Source organism: Mytilus californianus, unplaced genomic scaffold, assembly GCF_021869535.1.
Source record: "Mytilus californianus isolate M0D057914Y unplaced genomic scaffold, xbMytCali1.0.p SCAF_19, whole genome shotgun sequence".
NCBI classification, from domain to species: domain Eukaryota; kingdom Metazoa; phylum Mollusca; class Bivalvia; order Mytilida; family Mytilidae; genus Mytilus; species Mytilus californianus.
The window spans coordinates 6,196,096-6,216,190 of NW_026262667.1; the positions used below are offsets into that span (position 1 = coordinate 6,196,096).

The 20,095-nt window shown below is 32.4% G+C and overlaps 2 protein-coding genes and 1 long non-coding RNA gene across 4 annotated transcripts in view; 2 read left to right on the top strand and 1 right to left on the bottom strand.

Annotated features, from left to right (window-relative positions):
* The window catches only part of LOC127727157 (ADP-ribosylation factor GTPase-activating protein 1-like), a 41,181-nt gene extending 32,174 nt beyond the window's left edge, over positions 1 to 9,007 (bottom strand). The window contains exons 1-5 of one of the 2 annotated variants that reach the window (XM_052234606.1): positions 8,830 to 9,007; positions 6,734 to 6,843; positions 4,540 to 4,711; positions 3,725 to 3,921; positions 1,643 to 1,711 (exon numbers count right to left, since the gene is read on the bottom strand). In XM_052234606.1, coding sequence (XP_052090566.1) covers positions 1,643 to 1,711; positions 3,725 to 3,921; positions 4,540 to 4,711; positions 6,734 to 6,843; positions 8,830 to 8,889 — 608 coding nt within the window. In that variant the 5' untranslated portion in view covers positions 8,890 to 9,007. The remainder of the gene's footprint in view (positions 1 to 1,642; positions 1,712 to 3,724; positions 3,922 to 4,539; positions 4,712 to 6,733; positions 6,844 to 8,829) is intronic. The other variant, XM_052234607.1, reaches the window with a different exon arrangement.
* A 248-nt stretch (positions 9,008 to 9,255) lies between these two features.
* Positions 9,256 to 13,552, top strand: LOC127727160 (uncharacterized). The gene is made up of 3 exons (XR_007993809.1): positions 9,256 to 9,336; positions 13,159 to 13,211; positions 13,480 to 13,552. It is a non-coding gene; the product is annotated as an uncharacterized LOC127727160 (long non-coding RNA).
* Positions 13,553 to 14,629: 1,077 nt separating this feature from the next.
* The window catches only part of LOC127727159 (transcription initiation factor TFIID subunit 2-like), a 46,093-nt gene continuing 40,627 nt past the window's right edge, over positions 14,630 to 20,095 (top strand). Inside the window, exons 1-2 of the mRNA XM_052234608.1 lie at positions 14,630 to 14,715; positions 15,223 to 15,341. Coding sequence (XP_052090568.1) covers positions 15,263 to 15,341 — 79 coding nt within the window. The 5' untranslated portion in view covers positions 14,630 to 14,715; positions 15,223 to 15,262. The remainder of the gene's footprint in view (positions 14,716 to 15,222; positions 15,342 to 20,095) is intronic.

Below are 20,095 nucleotides of genomic sequence, written 5' to 3' on the forward strand. Positions count from 1 at the left end.
CTATCAGCATAAAATTCAGAAAAAGACAATCTGATGGACAGCAACATTGCTTATTAATTCAGTCACTGGACCATGATCTAGTGGGCAGGGCCTGAAAATGGGTGACAAACTGAGATGTACAGACAGTTGTAACTTTATAGAAAATATCATTGTTTATTGTAAGAAGTTCCTATCAATATAACTTAAGCAGAAAAACTTAACATTGAAATTTGCTAATTAATTCAAAGTCACTGGACCATGTCCTAGGGGGCAGGGCCTCAAAATACTTGTCAAACTGATATGTACTGATAGTAATGCAACTTTATACAAAATATCATTGATCTATCACAAATAGTTCTTATCAAACTGACTTAAGCAGAAAAACTTAACATTGAAAATTGCTAATTAATTCAAAGTCACTGGACCATGTCCTAGAGGGCAGGGCCTCAAAATACTTGTCAACCTGATATGTACTGATAGTAATGCAAGTTCATAGTAAATATCAATAATCTATCACAAGTAGTTCCTATCATACTAACTTAAGCAGAAAACTTAACAATTGTTGATGCCAGAGCTGTCGCCGTCATCGCCCGAAAAGCAATCCCTATGTCTCGCTTTCTGCAGGCGAGACAATAACAAGTAATAATACTGTTACTGACTTATAACAAAACAAAATATGATTCATCTTTAAATTAACAGCTTAAAAAGTTTCTAAGATTTTTGACAGTGCTTAGTTTATAAGCATTTATAAAAAAATATAATATTAAAATGCCTTATATACTCATTCATTTTGTGACCACATCTTAATGCAGCAAATATTAGCTTTTAATTTTTCATTACATGAGGTTGCAGATAATCTGCAACATATTAAATGGTTCAGTCTATTATAGGATTAAACACATTTTTTCTAGAGGTTATTGATGTGTAAACCGGGGCGATTAACTCACAAACTGAATAAAAGTCCGAAGGACTTTTATGTTAAGTTTGTGAGTAAGAGCCCCGGTTTACACATCAATAACCTCTAGAAAAAATGTGTTTAATCCTTATAATTCTTCAGTCAAACATTCGCGATTTTTAGTTAAGATTTTTTGTTTGATGGCTACTACCATCAAATGCACATGTCGTAACTAAGGATTTAGCCGCCATATTGAATTTCTAAAATCCGTAAATATTCGATAATTGCAACAGAATCTAAAATGAAATAGCACCTACCTCAAAAACTGCATTTTAATGAGATATTATCCGAATTTGAAGCGTACTTCGTGTAAGAAAGAAATAATCTTTCGCTTGAAAGTTTTCATTTGTATGACGTCGTGTTTTGCCATGACGTAAATGCGCTAAATCATTCATGAAATTTCGCGGAATTTTTCATGAATTTTAATTTTATGCATTTTCAAAGCTTTAATGCAATATTTTTATGTTTCATATGCATTAAAATAGAAAAAAAAAACTGTTATGTTTTTGTTTTTCAATCTCAATTTGCTGAAAATCCCGGACTCCCTGCATATGCATGTGTATCGCGCATGAATAGATGGTACGAAAGTAGTTTCGGAAACATGGTTTATCGAAGCGTAAACCAAGGTAAAAAATTCTAATTGACCAATCCGTTTCAAGTATTTATAGATATGCAAATCATATAAGAATTATAATTGTATAAACTTACTCAGGTCTGCTGGCATTTTCTGCTTGCATTCTACCAAAATACTCCTCTTTCTGCTTTTTAAACTCATCACTGTGGAAAAAAAAATATCAGTTTGTTAAAGGATGTGACAAAAGGCTTTAGGATAAAGATATCAGTGTTCTCCATTTTTCACTAAGGTAAGGTGGGCGTTTTGAAAAAATCACTTGCAACCGGTCGTATTATTTTTTTTATACTTTTCCAACCGTTTTTTTTTACTGTGGGTGTTGTCACAAAAAGAATGGTTAGTATTGTATTCACATTTAATGGAATTGAATAGCAGATGGCTTTTGCAGGACTCCCTCCTCCTGCCAAGTTTCTGCCTGTCCTATTCCTTGCTTTAGTGCTGTATTTTTGGTACACAGAACAGTAACATCCTTCTTCTGTGACGATTAGCCATTCAAAGTCCTGTTCATATTTCTCAGCTTGGGAACAACCTCTCAATGTAATGACTATCCCTTTTATGAAGGATACTTTTCAAGAGATACAAATGAGCACATATTTATTTCATTTACAGAAACTTTTTCCAAAGAACTATACATCTATTTGGTATTATATGATCAAAACATGTCCAAGAATTTTGTAATAATCCTGGACTTATATCTACTTTATCATTAAAAAAAAGGGACCCTCTTTTAGAAAAGTTGTTCCAAATATTACATAACTGTACAATGTCTCATGTTTGTTGCTTATAGTTATACTATCATAAATTATTGTAAATTGTAAATGCCCCCTGTGGAACCCCGATTGGAATAATAAACTATTTGATTTGATTCAATTTTATAACGAGTTTTCCCCCTTTTTAGTTAAAAAATCTTTTTTTATTTTCTTTTTTATTTTCTTCAACAATAAGACGACCTCTTGTCACTCATTAAGGAATATCCCTCATTAGGGGATTGTTCCCAGCCTGTTTACCAACCTGATCGCTCGTGTCTTTTCCGTTGTTTTGATACCTTTTTTTCAATTTTAACAATTTCAATACAACTATCCGTTTTAGTTGACTTATTTTGCCCAAAGTTTTCCTTATCACCATCGTCATCTGCCTTTCTCTTCCCCCGAATAAAAATAGAAAACATTGAAATTTGACGATCCGCCATTTTTGTCAATGAAAACAAATCAGTGAGGCGCGATTAGTATTCAAATTTTTACGGTGCGGAACCGAAAAAAATCCGGAATTTGAAAAAAAAAGCCAACCAACTCCTAAAATGGAAAGGTGGTCGGCACACCCGCCTTAAATGCCGAATGGAAAACATTGGATAATAATCCATGCAAGTCAAAAACACTAATATTTTACATGTTAAATTACTATTGTAATAGGAATAGATTCAGTACAATCTTGCACATGTATTACAAAACATCACTTTAAGTTTTTGTGCACTACATTATGTTTTTATTTGTGTTTTATATGTGTACTATAATGTGTTTTTTTTTAATTTTTAGCATAGTGTGTACATAATGAAGGTTTAATACTCTAGAAATAAGTGTTGTGCACAATGAAATCAAAACAAATCTTTTTTTTTTTAACTTCTGTTTGGTTAGTACGGCTGCTGGTGTATTTGGCATGCTTAAATTGATATATATTGTATATATTTCCAGTTGAAAAAGTCATCATTGTACTTAAGTGAAGGATCCTTCAAGCAAACTTGACATTAGATACTCTTCAGTTTTTTAGTTTCTCTTCCTTCTATATTTTTTTCTTTTATTAGTGTAATTAATGATCTTTATTCCCATTTGTTTGTGTGACTGGAAATTGTATTATGTTTTGAAGGTAGAAAGAGCGTAATTGTTAAAAAAAACATTGCAAAATTGATACTGGATAGAATTGAAATGACTATCTAATTAATTTCAGTCATAATCATTTTGAGATTTACAACAACTTCTTTATTAGTTTGAAATAGATCAAATCAGAGCTTTAACACAACAGTTAACAGTACATTCCTCCCTGTTAAAATTCATGCTACAGACAGATTAATGTCTTCAGAATTGATTGGCAGCTTTAAATTTCACTTAAGTTAGAACTTGAACTGTTAATGTTCTTTTTTACCTACTTTTTTGTATCAGACTTACCTTTGTAAATTGACATTTCCATCTTGATAACTATTATCTGTAAAGTCATCAGAATATTTTGAAGTGTTCATAGGTTTGTTACTGAAACTGGATGAACTAGATGATGTCTTTAGACCAGCTGATGGTTTATATGCAACATAATTTCTAGCAGAGGAAGTTTCTATACTCCATGGTTTCCCTTCAGCTTCTGCCAAAATCTGATAATGAAAAAAACAACAACATAAATATGCATGAGTCAACTTCCACATACAGATGCAGGATTCGCGTAGTTAAGACTATTTTGTGTTTATAAGCATTGTGTATAAGTTTCATAACATGTGGTTAAGGTAAACTAAAGTAAGAGAACGGAAACGAAAAATTCAGCAATTTTTATGTTTATAAAGGGGCATAACTCATGAACGGTAAAAGTGACGCCACCCAATTTGATCTTGATCTGTGTTTTGTGGTAATAAGCATTGTGTATAAGTTTTATTACATTTGGTTGAGGCAAACTAAAGTTAGAGAAAAGAAACCAATTTTGGGGACATAGGGGATGGACGGACACACAAGGGTAACACTTAATGTCCCTCCGCTACGGCGGCAGCATAAAAATTGTCTTAGGTGTAAATCAAGGAATTGGCCTAGCAACCGAGAAAACACTGTTGGACACAACATATATAACTAGTAACACACTAGATACATATATTACTAGTGACACACTAAATATTACTAGTGACACACTAAATATCAATAGTGACACACAAATATTACTACAAACATTTAAATAAACACAGCAACAAAGAAAAATGAATTTCCTTTATAAATAACCTGTTTACCTTATCTCTGTACAATGCTGCTGCTTTAGAATTGTATTTTTCTTGTAAAGTCATACCAGGATCATAATCTGATTGGGATTTGAAGAAGTTTTTGGCATTTCTGTTTCCACCAGCTTTCATCTTTTCTAACTCAATATCTTTCCATTTATCCATTGAAACAGACCTAACAAAACTAAAATAAAAATAAAACAAAAGATGTAAACCTGTGATATATTGAACCCTGCATTGGAACCCTGTGTCTCATCAGCGTTTGATGTGGTCATGAGTAAATAGATCATTGATTTAAAATACCTTTGTACTAAAGACTATTTAACAGTTACAAGAATAACAAATTAAAGAAAATAAACCCAGTTACTGCGAGTACTCTCAGATCTGTACTTAGTGTCCTTTTTGTTGTTAGGGATGAGGGGTGGACAAATACCCTGCCACGTCCACTCTGTGTTTATGTTTGATGTTTTTCTGCTTTGTATCGATCTGATGAGTTAAGCCTTTTTCAACTGATTTTTATAGTTTGTTCTTATGTTGTGCTGTTACACCAATGTCCCAAGTTAGGGGGAGGGTTTAGCGCTCACAAACATGTTTAACCCCGCAACATTCTTTATGTGACTGTCCCAAGTCATGATCAGGAGCCTGTAGTTCAGTGGTTGTCGTTGGTTCATGTCTGTCATATTTGTTTTTCATTAATTGTTTTGTTATAAATTAGGCCGTTAGTTTTCTCAATTGAATTGTTTCATATTTATCATGTTGGGGCCTTTTATAGATGACTATACGGTATGGGTTTTTCTCATTGTTGAAGGCCGTATGGTTGCCTATAATTGCTTACATCCACTTTATTTGAACTTTAATGGATAGTTGTCTCATTGGCAATCATACCTCATCTCCTTATTTTTATATTATATCATGTATATAGTGGTGTTCACAAACATAAAACTGGGTCTAACTGACTATAAATATATACAAAGAAATGAAAAATAAAACTCTGAATGTTATAATTTGATCATAAAGTTGCATTAGCATCTCAATCCAGTTAACTTATTGTCTACGAGTACACTAAATTCAAGACAAAACGAAACACTTAAAATCTAACCTTTTTGTTATGCTTATCAGTATGAAAATTAAAAATTAGTGAAATAAAAAGTATGTGCCACCAATTTCAGATATGACTGAATTACTTACTGTCAGTGATCATTTCTAAGATTCTATAACAACAAGCATTCTGAGAGTATTGCATGGCAATACATAGTCCCCTACCATTTAAAAATTCATTGTATAGGAACAAAATGCTAACTTGATCTATGCCTTGTCATGGTGTAAACTATATAACAAATATCAAGTCAATATCTTCAAGCACGACATAAAAAAGTGTGAAAAACTGATTAATTTCATGAATTATCAAGTCCAAGGACCATAACTCTGCACAAAATTATCAGACCAGAACAAAATTCAAAATAGATCTGTAACTTGTCATGGTAACTCTATATACATGTACCAATTATCAAATCAATATCTTCAAGCATGACGAAAAAATGTGCAGAAAACTGAATATCTGAGTGAATTTACTAAGTCCATGGAACAAAATGCTAACTTGATCTATAACTTGTCATGGTGTAAACTATATAACAAATATCAAGTCAATATCTTCAAGCATGACGAAAAAAAGTGTGAAAAACTGATTATTTTCGTGAATTATTAAGTCCAAGGACCATAACTCTGGACAAAATCATCAGACCAGAACAAAATTCGAACTTGATCTGTAACTTGTCATGATAAAACTATATACCAAATATCAAATATCAAATCAATATCTTTATGCACGAAGAAAAAAAGTGTGGTGAACTGATTTGCCGGACTGACGGATGGACAGACAGACAGACGGACAGAGTGCAAACCTAAAGTCCCCTTCCACTTCGTCGGTAGGGGACTAATGATAAATAGCATGTATCCCTAATTAATTGGAATGCCTTTATTCATAATTTAATACAATTGTTTTAATCCCTTCGTAGAAAGAATTTCTAAAAATTTCGAATTTCTAAACAACCTACAGTCGACCCCTGAGATTTTTTTTGCATACATTTTATCCATATCCATTCTTTCCTACCACCATGGTCACCAGATATTTAAGGAAAAAATATCATTCAATTATTCATAGTTTAACAATTCTTCAACCATTCACTACCATTCTTTATAAATTTACCTTAAATGGACACCTAGTCCTCTGTGTTTGCCTGAACATTCCAAACAGATCCATATTCCATAAGTCACACTAACCCACTGGGGATTGTGTCCTCCACATTCAAAGCATGTCTAAAATAAAGTTTATATAGATTGCATTACTTAAAGTAACACTATATCAGTTGTTTTACATAAGTAATTTTACATGAAAGTGAACAATCTTTCAGTTTCAGTGTTAACGTTTGGAAATTAAAGCTTTACTCTACAGAATGAAAATTGAATATACATTTTAAACTATAATAAAACTATTTTTAAATCTCTAATGTCACCCAAGTTAAGTGCCACACCATTTATTTTGTTGGAATTTTCAGCTTTTTTTACCACCTTGTTAAAGTCCTCCAGAGTTCATACAATATCTGGGCCATTACTGATGAACTTGGAATTGACTATAAAATGACACTTTTAGCTAAAATGCCAATGGAAGTGAATGTCTGTCTGTAAAATAATTCATAAAATTTAAATAATTATATAACTTCAGTCTTCCCTTAATGTCAAATAAAACACTTCATCAAAGTTTGGAAGTTTTTATAACAGTGATAAAACTGACAACCATAATTAATGGCAGATGGATCATCAACCATCTTTTTGGGTAATTTTTTTTTATTTGTTTTGAAAAAGTTTAAAAAAAACATCAGCACAAGTTGAAAAAGGCTTAGGAGTACTTCTGTTTATCATAGAACACTAACATCAGAAGACAAAACTAGACATGTTGGTACATAACAAATATTTCAGCCACAATAAAGTTAAATGTAGACATATTCTATAATTCTTGATGAATACACAGGGCTAATTCTCCTTGGCGACTAGGGCGAAGAATTTGCATTCCTGTCCATCTCTTGGCTTTTTCAATCGGCCAAAATCAATATCTTGTCTCCCAGTTGCTTTCATAATCTATAATTTTTCATTTTTACAAAGTTGAAGAAACTGCAATTTTTCATTTATAAGTAAAGAAATTCAAATTTGTGAGCACTGTAAATTACATATCAAAGTTCTGATAGATATCTACAGATTTAACTAAATAGTATGGATAAACATGATAACTGTTAAATTTAAAACAAATGAAGACAAACAAAAGACTTCAGCGAAAAACTATCGACTGAGGAAAACACAAACCCTGTCAAAAACCAGGGGTGATCTCAACTGCCTCAGAAAGGTAAACAGATTCTGCATTTTATTGATTTTTAGTGATGACGTTATCATCTTTGTAAACAAAGACACACAGTCTTCAAGTGTTTGTTTCAGATAACATTTTATGGCATTAAAATATGGTTTAATAGTTAAACCACTAATTTTTCTACTTGGAATCGAAAGAAAAAGCCATGTCAGTGTGTTTTTAATCAGAGTTAACAACTCTCCATTATAATATTAACATCAGGGGGATTTTCCCTGAAACTCAATTAGCATTTTGTTTACCATCTTATATAACATTATATGTTTTACTTGAATATGTCCATATTTATGCTTGTTTTTAGCTTACATTTATATCTATATTTTTAAAAACTTGTTTTAGGGACATCATTCGTAGCACTGCGTGCAGTTATCTTCTATCTATTAAGTACTGAATTCTCATATATAAGTGTACAAGGGGAAAGGCTTTTCTATTAAATTTCCATATGTTGAGCATACATCTTATCGATATTTGTCCGCCATCACTGGACATCACAAAGGTTCCCGTAAAATTTTGACGTCACAATAGAAAATATCTGACGCCACAATGGAAAAGTGATTGTTGTATGACGTCAAAAGTTCAAGCGGTGCAGATTCTCGGGTCAACCGGCGTAGATTTCCAAATAGCAATAAGGTGTATTGAAACAGCAAATAGGGTACGGTACATACATGTTGTATTAATTAGTAATGCCTAGAAATGATGGAAATATATAGCACTCCGAAAAAAAATTGAAAGCAGGGATGAGGAATTTCACATCAAGTTGAGAGCAAGTAAGAGGGCCAAGTTGAAAATAGATGTTTCAATCATAGGAAAGTAATAAAATGTATGAAAATTGAAAATAAATTGGATCATGGGCTGTAAACTACAGTAAGAATACACAAAAATAATACACTGTTATCATCTTTTAGCTTTAAATCCTTCAGCACACGTCTTGTTCTTGGGCTGGCCATCTCTTATGTGTGTTACTATTATATAAGTTTGTCCTTATGGTTGAGTTTGCCTAAAAAAAGTCCCTTTAACGTGGGATGAGACGTGTGAGTTGTCAGACTTCGTTTGACATCAGCATGTAAAGCTAGTTTAGTTCGAAAATACAAACTCACCTTAAAAAATTGGATTATATGAAATCTATTACATATTTGCATACTAAAATAATTTTGAAAATATCAAAATCACATTTTAACTGTGGCAAATCTAATTCATCATGACAACAAATAAAGTATGTGATACGAGACTAGTACGACCAATTTAATGGCGGCGCCCATGGACAATATTATTGTTTTTGTTGATGTGATGTAAATATTCAAAATCGTGCTTATGTCATGATCAAACAAAGGAACATTTCTATTCAATAATGAAGAAAGATGGCAAAGTAGATGGACAAAGGCCGTTTAAATTGGGTAGATATCTTTAACTAAACCTGGAATTACATTACTTTTTTTTTACCAACATTTAAATTTTAGTATCATTAGTTTTGGTGCTACTTCTAATGACATTTATTCATCATCCATGTCAGCTACACAATATTCCCCAATTGGAGATATTCCATTGGAAAAGAAATTTCAAATAAGTGAAAATGGCACTCAAATTCGGGAGCAGATCTGTTTACTTGAAATTTTTAGATATAAATGCAAGGAAAACATATTACAATGGGTATATTCTGCCCCTGATTGACTACTGCTGTATTATTTGGGGTGAATGTAAAAATGAAGGGATAGCAAGAATTTTAAAACTCCAAAAAAGGGCAGCAAGATTAATTCTAGATGCAGTTCCTTTATCCCCCTCAGCCCCCTTATTTAAAGAACTTGGGTGGATGACAGTTGACAATATAATAAAATACCACAAATATTTACTTCTATATAAATGTATGCGTATGGAAGCACCAATGTACCTAGTTCAAAAGTTTAAACTGAAATCAGATAATAATCCTTACTCCCTGAGAGGCGTCACTCAAGGTAATCTGATAGTTCCTAAGCCAAAAGCTGAGCTATTTAAGAAATCTTTTGTTTATTCTGGATCAGTGTTATGGAATGGACTACCAAACAAAATGCGTAAAGCTCAAAACACTTATACTTTTAAACAAAGTATCAAGAAGTACTTAACACAGTCCTGATAAGATTATGTTTTCTACAATGTATTTGTATATTCTTTTATTTATATTTGTATTTGATTTTTTGACTACATGTACATCTTGAACAGCCTTATATCTTATCATGTTAGTAATATTACATTGAACTAATTGACTGTAAATTAACTATGTGTAAATATCTGTTTTTATACGCCCGTTTACGGGACGTATTATGGTATACCGTTGTCCGTCCGTCCGTCCGTCCGTCTGTCCGTCCGTCTTTCCGTCGTCAACATGTCGGACATTAACTCAAGAATGCTTTAACCAATTTGCATAAAACTTTGGTGAATTGTTTATATCTATTGACGTGAGCTCCCTTTCGTTTTTATAAAATTTAGATTTTACGTTTCCGAGTTATGGGGTTTTATTCATTAAAAAAAGGGGGATTTTCCAGTTTTCAGACAATAAGTCAAGAATGCTTTCACCAACTTGCAAGAAATTGTGGTGAATTGTTTATATCTATTAACATGAGCTCTCTTTTGATTTTTATAAATTTTAGATTTTACGTTTCCGAGTTACAGGGTTTTATCCATAAAAAAAGGGGGGATTTTTCAGTTTTCGGACAAAAACTCAAAAATGCTTTCAGCAATTCTTATGAAACTTTGGTGAATTGTTTGTATGTATTGATGTAAACTCCCTTTAGAATTTTATAAATTTTACATTTAACATTTCTGAGTTATGGGGTTTTATTCATTAAAAAAAGGGTGATTTTCCAGTTTTCAGACAATAACTCAAAAATGCTGTCACCAATTCTTATGAAACTTTGGTGAATTGTTTATATCTATTGATGTAAGCTCCCTTTTTATTTTCATAAATTTCTAATATGGCATTGAGAATTAATTGAACTTTATTTGTTTATAGTCTTGACAACAGATTTACTAAGTGTTGCACAACAGCAAGAAATTTTTAATTGAATATAAATTCAATTCATATAACCAATAAAAGTTCTTTGAATACATTTATTCAGAAACCTATAATATGTCAAATATTTAATTACAATCCAAATTCAGACCTGAATCAAGCTTGAATATTGTGTCCATTTCTGCCCCAACTGTTCAGGGTCGGACCTCTGCGGGCGTATCTAGCTGCGCTCAGCGAAGCAGTTTATTTGATTGTATTGTAATTTGTATGTGAGGGCCTCAGGGAAGATTAGTTTATTGTAACTAACTGAGTTTACCCTCTTTAAATAAAGAATTTATTATTATTATTATTATTATTGATTGTCTGTATTTTTTGCAAAATTTTTGTGTTCAAATACGAATTAATTACGATAAGCAGGCAAAAATCTACGGTTTACCTCCAATCCTGAAATAAACATTATTTTAGTATGCAAATATGTAATAGATTTCTTATAATCCAAAATTGGTATAAAATTTGTGGATCAGGTTTAAACATGTTAAAGGACGCTTGTAATATTGGAATCATCATTGTTTAAAGCACTTCACTGACTATAGCTTGACATCCAGTGTTAGGAATATCTTCAGACGAAGATGACGGTCTTGATAAGAATGATGGAAATGAAAGTGTAGCTTTGAAAAGCGACCGAAAAGATGACATGGAATCTCTGAAAAGAAAGTCCAAATACATGCAGAAGTAAAAAGAATCATTACGTTCCTTACTGCTGTGTTTATTGTCTTAAAATACGGGAGAGCACAAGGTCAAGTGTATGAATTCAGTCATGTCAGTTGTAGACACACAGGCAAAAAGGGATGATTTTGACTATGTTGTATTTAAATATTGCTTCCACAATGAGTTCCAGATGTAACAATACTTATAAATACAAATTTCTCAATTTTTCTAAATTTATTACATTCATCTTACACACAAATTTTTTGTGTCAGTGTGTAAGGTGAATGTAACAAATTTTATGAAATAAATGTGTTCTGTATCTGCAAAACATCACTCAAACAGCTGTGAGAATGTTTTATGTAAAGTCCTGATAGAAATGATACTGGAAAGGATTTCTACGCAAATTATGCGAAAGTCAGATTAAAAAGTTAACTATTTTTGATTCATTAGTTTATTGATCTTTATATTGATTTTCCACTGTTATTGAGGACTTTGTCCTCATATAAATACATCATCATGATAAGTGTTATTTGGTTTTATACAGTATTGTATTTAAGTTCTCGAAATCTTTTTTTCCCCTGGTAGCCCTTGAAGAAAATCTGCTGGTCCTCACTATAATTTCTATTGCAAAATACTAAAATTGTGTTGGCTGTTTGCAAAATTTTGGTGGTTAAAACTTTCTGACCACCACTTTTCGAGAATACTGAATGTAAATTAAAGGTAAACTTATGCAGTTCAACAAAAAAAGCATAAATCTTTGTTATAATCTATTATTAAATTTATGAATTAATGTATTATGATAGTACACACTATACATACATGTACAATGTATATGGTAAATATATCAGTCATAATAACCCATCCTGCCAGCTTGTACTCCAGAAGGTGTTGGTTCACTTATTTAGTCATAATAAGGATAAGATCAACTTGCAGAGAAAGAAATAACATTGCAAAGATGGCATATAACTATGCTCAAATAAGAAGGAAAACTTATACAATATTTAGTGAGAAAATACCTAATATATTCACAATAAATCAAATGCTTCCTTAAATTGATGATGCAAATTATTGTATTACAAATCCATACTAAAAAATGTCAAACAGTTTTTGGGTAAAGATTGCATGAAATGCAATCAATACCCTATGGTACTGACTTGATATTTAAATCTTCCAACATAGTCCCAAGGATTATCATTACCTTTGATAGTTCAAACATAATAATGCAGTTATGTGATCATTCTTTAGATCCTATCCAGTCAATGTCAAGCAATTTATTAATGACATGTTATAATTAGATATTCAAGTCTTAATGTGATGTGCATTTGAATTATCATACTTGTCAAGAAAACTTTCTTTATTAAAAAAATACATAAGTTATGCATGCTGTATGAATCTCTCAACTACAATGTGCAATTATGAATAAAGGAAGATAACTCCAATTACAATTCAATGTTTAAATTCACAAAATTGCAAAATGAAAGCAATCTTTACCCTTGCTCACAAGCACTTTGATTTTTTTCTGCAGCTCATCAGACTTTGTGCATAAGAGCAATTAACTTTAACAGAAGATCAGTTGTGGTGAGTACATTTACTTTTATTTTAAGCCTTACAGGTGCTTAATTTTGTAACATCCTTGTTATACAACTATAAGTAAAAACCATTCCATAGTTTTTTGACAATTGGACACTGGATTTGGCATAAATTAATATGCAAGTACATGTATTCAGATCTAAAATAACCACAATTATACCGCAAATGGTCAAATTTTACCATCTTACACTTTCATAAAGTTTAATTTTCTTTACAGTAATGCTGCATTTTAAAGTTTATTTCTTTGTGTCTTCAGGGATATGTAGAGCTAGCCATTCATCCACTGGTTCCAAACCTTAGAAGAGTCAAGATTAACAGTAAACAATGTAATATCCTTTAATTATTTAATTCATAATTTACTAGACCAACTGTATAACATTCTATAATCATTTTGTATCCTTAGGAACAAGTAAAAAAATATACATAAGAGCTGTTTATGTGAAGTCGGTTCTTTTTTCATTGGTTAGATTATTATTAAAAAGATGAGGTAACATTAAAACAATTGGATTATTCGAACAGGATAAAATAGCACCAGTAGTTTGCTGATCTTAATCATGTATTGATAATTTGATTTATATTGTTGTTAATGTCATGAATGTCAGTGTATTCTTGTGTATTATGTATGTTTGTAAAGTAAAATGTCCATATACATGCCATTACTTCTTTACAAGCAGGCTGTACTTTGACCTATAATTGTTAACTTTTTATACATTGTGACTTGGATGGAGAGTTGTCTCATTGACACTCATACCACATCTTCTTATTTATATTAACATCAACAAGATTTAAATAGAATATTCTGTTTTTGATATATTAAAGTATGAACTGGGCAGCCAATTTTCTTCTTAGTTTGTGAGCTCCCAGCTAATTCTACACATTGATAAGCTCAGAAAATCAATAGAGAATCCATTCTGTTTTCTCCCGTTCACAGTTCATAAATGCAGTTCAACAGTCTCAATATTTAATTTTTTTATTTACTGTTATAACCTAAATTATGACATCCTAGTGTTCTCTAAATTATTATTTGCCTAATTGTGATTCACCACTATGTACCCAGAAATAAAAGAAGACAAATTATTGATTGGTAAAAAAGAGAAATATGGAAAATAATAACGTAAAGAATTTGCTAAAGTTTTCTTTTTTGACAATTTTGAACATCCCTATATCTGCATTTTTTTAGACTTCTATATTGAAAGTCTGAATTATGTAGAAGTATATATGATAAATGCAAAAAACAGTAGTTTTCAACTGATCGACTAACAGCATATCAAATCCGTTGAAGACAACAAATATAAGATTGGATTTATTGCACTATATAAAAAGGGGAACAAAAAACACACAAAAACATTTTTGTTGAATGAATAAATATAAATACAAATATTGATCCTTAACATTTGATAAGAATTTACCAAGTCAGTATAAATGAGCAATGGGATGCAAGATTCCTGTACAATGATCCATCACTGGAGATCTGTCAAGGAGATGCTAAACAGTAAGTCTCTTTAAAGTTTCATTATATTTTCAGATTATTCAAATTTTCCATATAAATTCAAAGTTTGGAGCTTACATTTTAAAGGTTATAGATATTTTATTGTGTTGTTTTTATATGTCCATCATTGACAGAATGTTTTATGGTATAACAATGTCCATCTGTCTGTTCAGATGTCATACTAAAGACTGGAGAATCCTTTGATCAAACAACAAGTAACTTTTATTGAATACTAAATTGATGGAAAAAAGCTTCCTTTTGATTTGGAAGTTATATGGTTTGTTGTTCCAGGGTAACAGGACTTATATTAATTACTGTTGGAAGAGCAACTTTACAACTTCAAAAATTCTCCTTCCGCTAACAGTGAACACATATCAGAGGTTATTTTGGAAATAGATGTTATAACACTGAATCTTGTCATAGAAAATAATATATCTATTTTTAATAACAAATATGATAACTGACTCCTGAAATAAAACATACCATAATAATCAGAGAATATTATTTCAGACGTAATCTTGATTATTTCCAAAACTTCCATTTGACTTCTATGACATCAGTTGACCCTGACACTGGAAATGGAGAAGTTACAATAAGATTACCACCAGAATCTCATCCTTTAATATCAGGTAGGTAATGGAGAAGTTACAATAAGATTACCACCAGAATCTCATCCTTTAATATCAGGTAGGTAATGGAGAAGTTACAATAAGATTACCACCAGAATCTCATCCTTTGATATCAGGTAGGTAATGGAGAAGTTACAATAAGATTACCACCAGAATCTCATCCTTTAATATCAGGTAGGTCATGGAGAAGTTATAATAAGATTACCACCAGAATCTCATCCTTTAATATCAGATAGGTAATGGAGAAGTTACAATAAGATTACCACCAGAATATCATCCTTTGATATCAGATAGGTAATGGAGAAGTTACAATAAGATTACCACCAGAATATCATCCTTTGATATCAGGTTGGTAATGGAGAAGTTACAATAAGATTTCCACCAGATCATCCTTTAATATCAGGTAGGTAATGGAGAAGTTACAGTAAGATTTCCATCAGATCATCCTTTAATATCAGGTAGGTCATGGAGAAGTTACAGTAAGATTAGCACCAGAATCTCATCCTTAAATATCTGGTAGGTCATGGAGAAGTTACAATAAGATTAGCACCAGATCATCCTTTAATATCAGGTAGGTCATGGAGAAGTTACAATAAGATTAGCACCTGAATCTCATCCTTTAATATCAGGTAGGTAATGGAGAAGTTACAATAAGATTAGCACCAGAATCTCATCCTTAAATATCTGGTAGGTCATGGAGAAGTTACAGTAAGATTACCACCAGAATCACATCCTTTAATATCAGGTAGGTAATGGAGAAGTTACAATAAGATTAGCACCAGAATCTCATCCTTAAATATCTGGTAGGTCATGGAGAAGTTACAATAAGATTAGCACCAGATCATCCTTTAATATCAGGTAGGTCATGGAGAAGTTACAATAAGATTAGCACCTGAATCTCATCCTTTAATATCAGGTAGGTAATGGAGAAGTTACAATAAGATTAGCACCAGAATCTCATCCTTAAATATCTGGTAGGTCATGGAGAAGTTACAGTAAGATTACCACCAGAATATCATCCTTTAATATCAGGTAGGTAATGGAGAAGTTACAATAAGATTAGCACCAGAATCTCATCCTTAAATATCTGGTAGGTCATGGAGAAGTTACAATAAGATTAGCACCAGATCATCCTTTAATATCAGGTAGGTCATGGAGAAGTTACAATAAGATTAGCACCTGAATCTCATCCTTTAATATTAGGTAGGTCATCATGGAGAAGTTACAATAAGATTGCCACCAGGATCTCATCCTTTAATATCAGGTAGGTCATGGAGAAGTTACAATAAGATTTGCACCAGAATCTCATCCTTTAATATCAGGTAGGTCATGGAGGAGTTACAATAAGATTAGCACCAGATTCTCATCCTTTAATATCAGGTAGGTCATGGAGAAGTTACAATAAGATTACCACCAGAATCTCATCCTTTTATATCAGGTAGGTCATGGAGAAGTTACAATAAGATTACCACCAGAATCTCATCCTTTTATATCAGGTAGGTAATGGAGAAGTTACAATAAGATTACCACCAGGATCTCATCCTTTAATATCAGGTAGGTCATGGAGAAGTTACAATAAGATTACCACCAGAATCTCATCCTTTAATATCAGGTAGGTCATGGAGAAGTTACAATAAGATTACCACCAGAATCTCATCCTTTAATATCAGGTAGGTAATGGAGAAGTTACAATAAGATTAGCACCAGAATCTCATCCTTTGATATCAGGTAGGTAATGGAGAAGTTACAATAAGAATACCACCAGATCATCCTTTAATATCAGGTAGGTCATGGAGAAGTTACAATAAGATTACCACCAGAATCTCATCCTTTAATATCAGGTAGGTAATGGAGAAGTTACAATAAGATTTCCATCAGATCATCCTTTAATATCAGGTAGGTCATGGAGAAGTTACAGTAAGATTACCACCAGAATCACATCCTTTAATATCAGGTAGGTCAAGGAGAAGTTACAATAAGATTACCACCAGAATCTCATCCTTTAATATCAGGTAGGTAATGGAGAAGTTACAATAAGATTACCACCAGAATCTCATCCTTTAATATCAGGTAGGTAATGGAGAAGTTACAATAAGATTACCACCAGAATCTCATCCTTTGATATCAGGTAGGTAATGGAGAAGTTACAATAAGATTACCACCAGAATCTCATCCTTTAATATCAGGTAGGTCATGGAGAAGTTATAATAAGATTACCACCAGAATCTCATCCTTTAATATCAGATAGGTAATGGAGAAGTTACAATAAGATTACCACCAGAATATCATCCTTTGATATCAGATAGGTAATGGAGAAGTTACAATAAGATTACCACCAGAATATCATCCTTTGATATCAGGTTGGTAATGGAGAAGTTACAATAAGATTTCCACCAGATCATCCTTTAATATCAGGTAGGTAATGGAGAAGTTACAGTAAGATTTCCATCAGATCATCCTTTAATATCAGGTAGGTCATGGAGAAGTTACAGTAAGATTACCACCAGAATCACATCCTTTAATATCAGGTAGGTAATGGAGAAGTTACAATAAGATTAGCACCAGAATCTCATCCTTAAATATCTGGTAGGTCATGGAGAAGTTACAATAAGATTAGCACCAGATCATCCTTTAATATCAGGTAGGTCATGGAGAAGTTACAATAAGATTAGCACCTGAATCTCATCCTTTAATATCAGGTAGGTAATGGAGAAGTTACAATAAGATTAGCACCAGAATCTCATCCTTAAATATCTGGTAGGTCATGGAGAAGTTACAGTAAGATTACCACCAGAATATCATCCTTTAATATCAGGTAGGTAATGGAGAAGTTACAATAAGATTAGCACCAGAATCTCATCCTTAAATATCTGGTAGGTCATGGAGAAGTTACAATAAGATTAGCACCAGATCATCCTTTAATATCAGGTAGGTCATGGAGAAGTTACAATAAGATTAGCACCTGAATCTCATCCTTTAATATTAGGTAGGTCATCATGGAGAAGTTACAATAAGATTGCCACCAGGATCTCATCCTTTAATATCAGGTAGGTCATGGAGAAGTTACAATAAGATTTGCACCAGAATCTCATCCTTTAATATCAGGTAGGTCATGGAGGAGTTACAATAAGATTAGCACCAGATTCTCATCCTTTAATATCAGGTAGGTCATGGAGAAGTTACAATAAGATTACCACCAGAATCTCATCCTTTTATATCAGGTAGGTCATGGAGAAGTTACAATAAGATAACCACCAGAATCTCATCCTTTTATATCAGGTAGGTAATGGAGAAGTTACAATAAGATTACCACCAGGATCTCATCCTTTAATATCAGGTAGGTCATGGAGAAGTTACAATAAGATTACCACCAGAATCTCATCCTTTAATATCAGGTAGGTCATGGAGAAGTTACAATAAGATTACCACCAGAATCTCATCCTTTAATATCAGGTAGGTAATGGAGAAGTTACAATAAGATTAGCACCAGAATCTCATCCTTTGATATCAGGTAGGTAATGGAGAAGTTACAATAAGAATACCACCAGATCATCCTTTAATATCAGGTAGGTCATGGAGAAGTTACAATAAGATTACCACCAGAATCTCATCCTTTAATATCAGGTAGGTAATGGAGAAGTTACAATAAGAATACCACCAGATCATCCTTTAATATCAGGTAGGTCATGGAGAAGTTACAATAAGATTACCACCAGAATCTCATCCTTTGATATCAGGTAGGTCATGGAGAAGTTACAATAAGATTACCAGCAGAATCTCATCCTTTAATATCAGGTAGGTCATAGAGAAGTTACAATAAGATTACCACCAGAATCTCATCCTTTAATATCAGGTAGGTCATGGAGAAGTTACAATAAGATTACCACCAGAATATCATCCTTTGATATCAGGTTGGTAATGGAGAAGTTACAATAAGATTTCCACCAGATCATTCTTTAATATCAGGTAGGTCATGGAGAAGTTACAATAAGATTACCACCAGAATCTCATCCTTTAATATCAGGTAGGTCATGGAGAAGTTACAATAAGATTACCACCAGACTCTCATCCTTTGATATCAGGTAGGTAATGGAGAAGTTACAATAAGATTACCACCAGAATCTCATCCTTTAATATCAGGTAGGTAATGGAGAAGTTACAATAAGATTTCCATCAGATCATCCTTTAATATCAGGTAGGTCATGGAGAAGTTACAGTAAGATTACCACCAGAATCACATCCTTTAATATCAGGTAGGTCAAGGAGAAGTTACAATAAGATTATCACCAGAATCTCATCCTTTAATATCAGGTAGGTAATGGAGAAGTTACAATAAGATTACCACCAGAATCTTATCCTTTAATATCAGGTAGGTAATGGAGAAGTTACAATAAGATTACCACCAGAATCTCATCCTTTAATATCAGGTAGGTCATGGAGAAGTTACAATAAGATTACCACCAGAATCTCATCCTTTAATATCAGGTAGGTCATGGAGAAGTTACAATAAGATTACCACCAGAATCTCATCCTTTAATATCAGGTAGGTCATGGAGAAGTTACAATAAGATTACCACCAGACTCTCATCCTTTGATATCAGGTAGGTAATGGAGAAGTTACAATAAGATTACCACCAGACTCTCATCCTTTAATATCAGGTAGGTAATGGAGAAGTTACAATAAGATTACCACCAGAATCTCATCCTTTAATATCAGGTAGGTAATGGAGAAGTTACAATAAGATTACCACCAG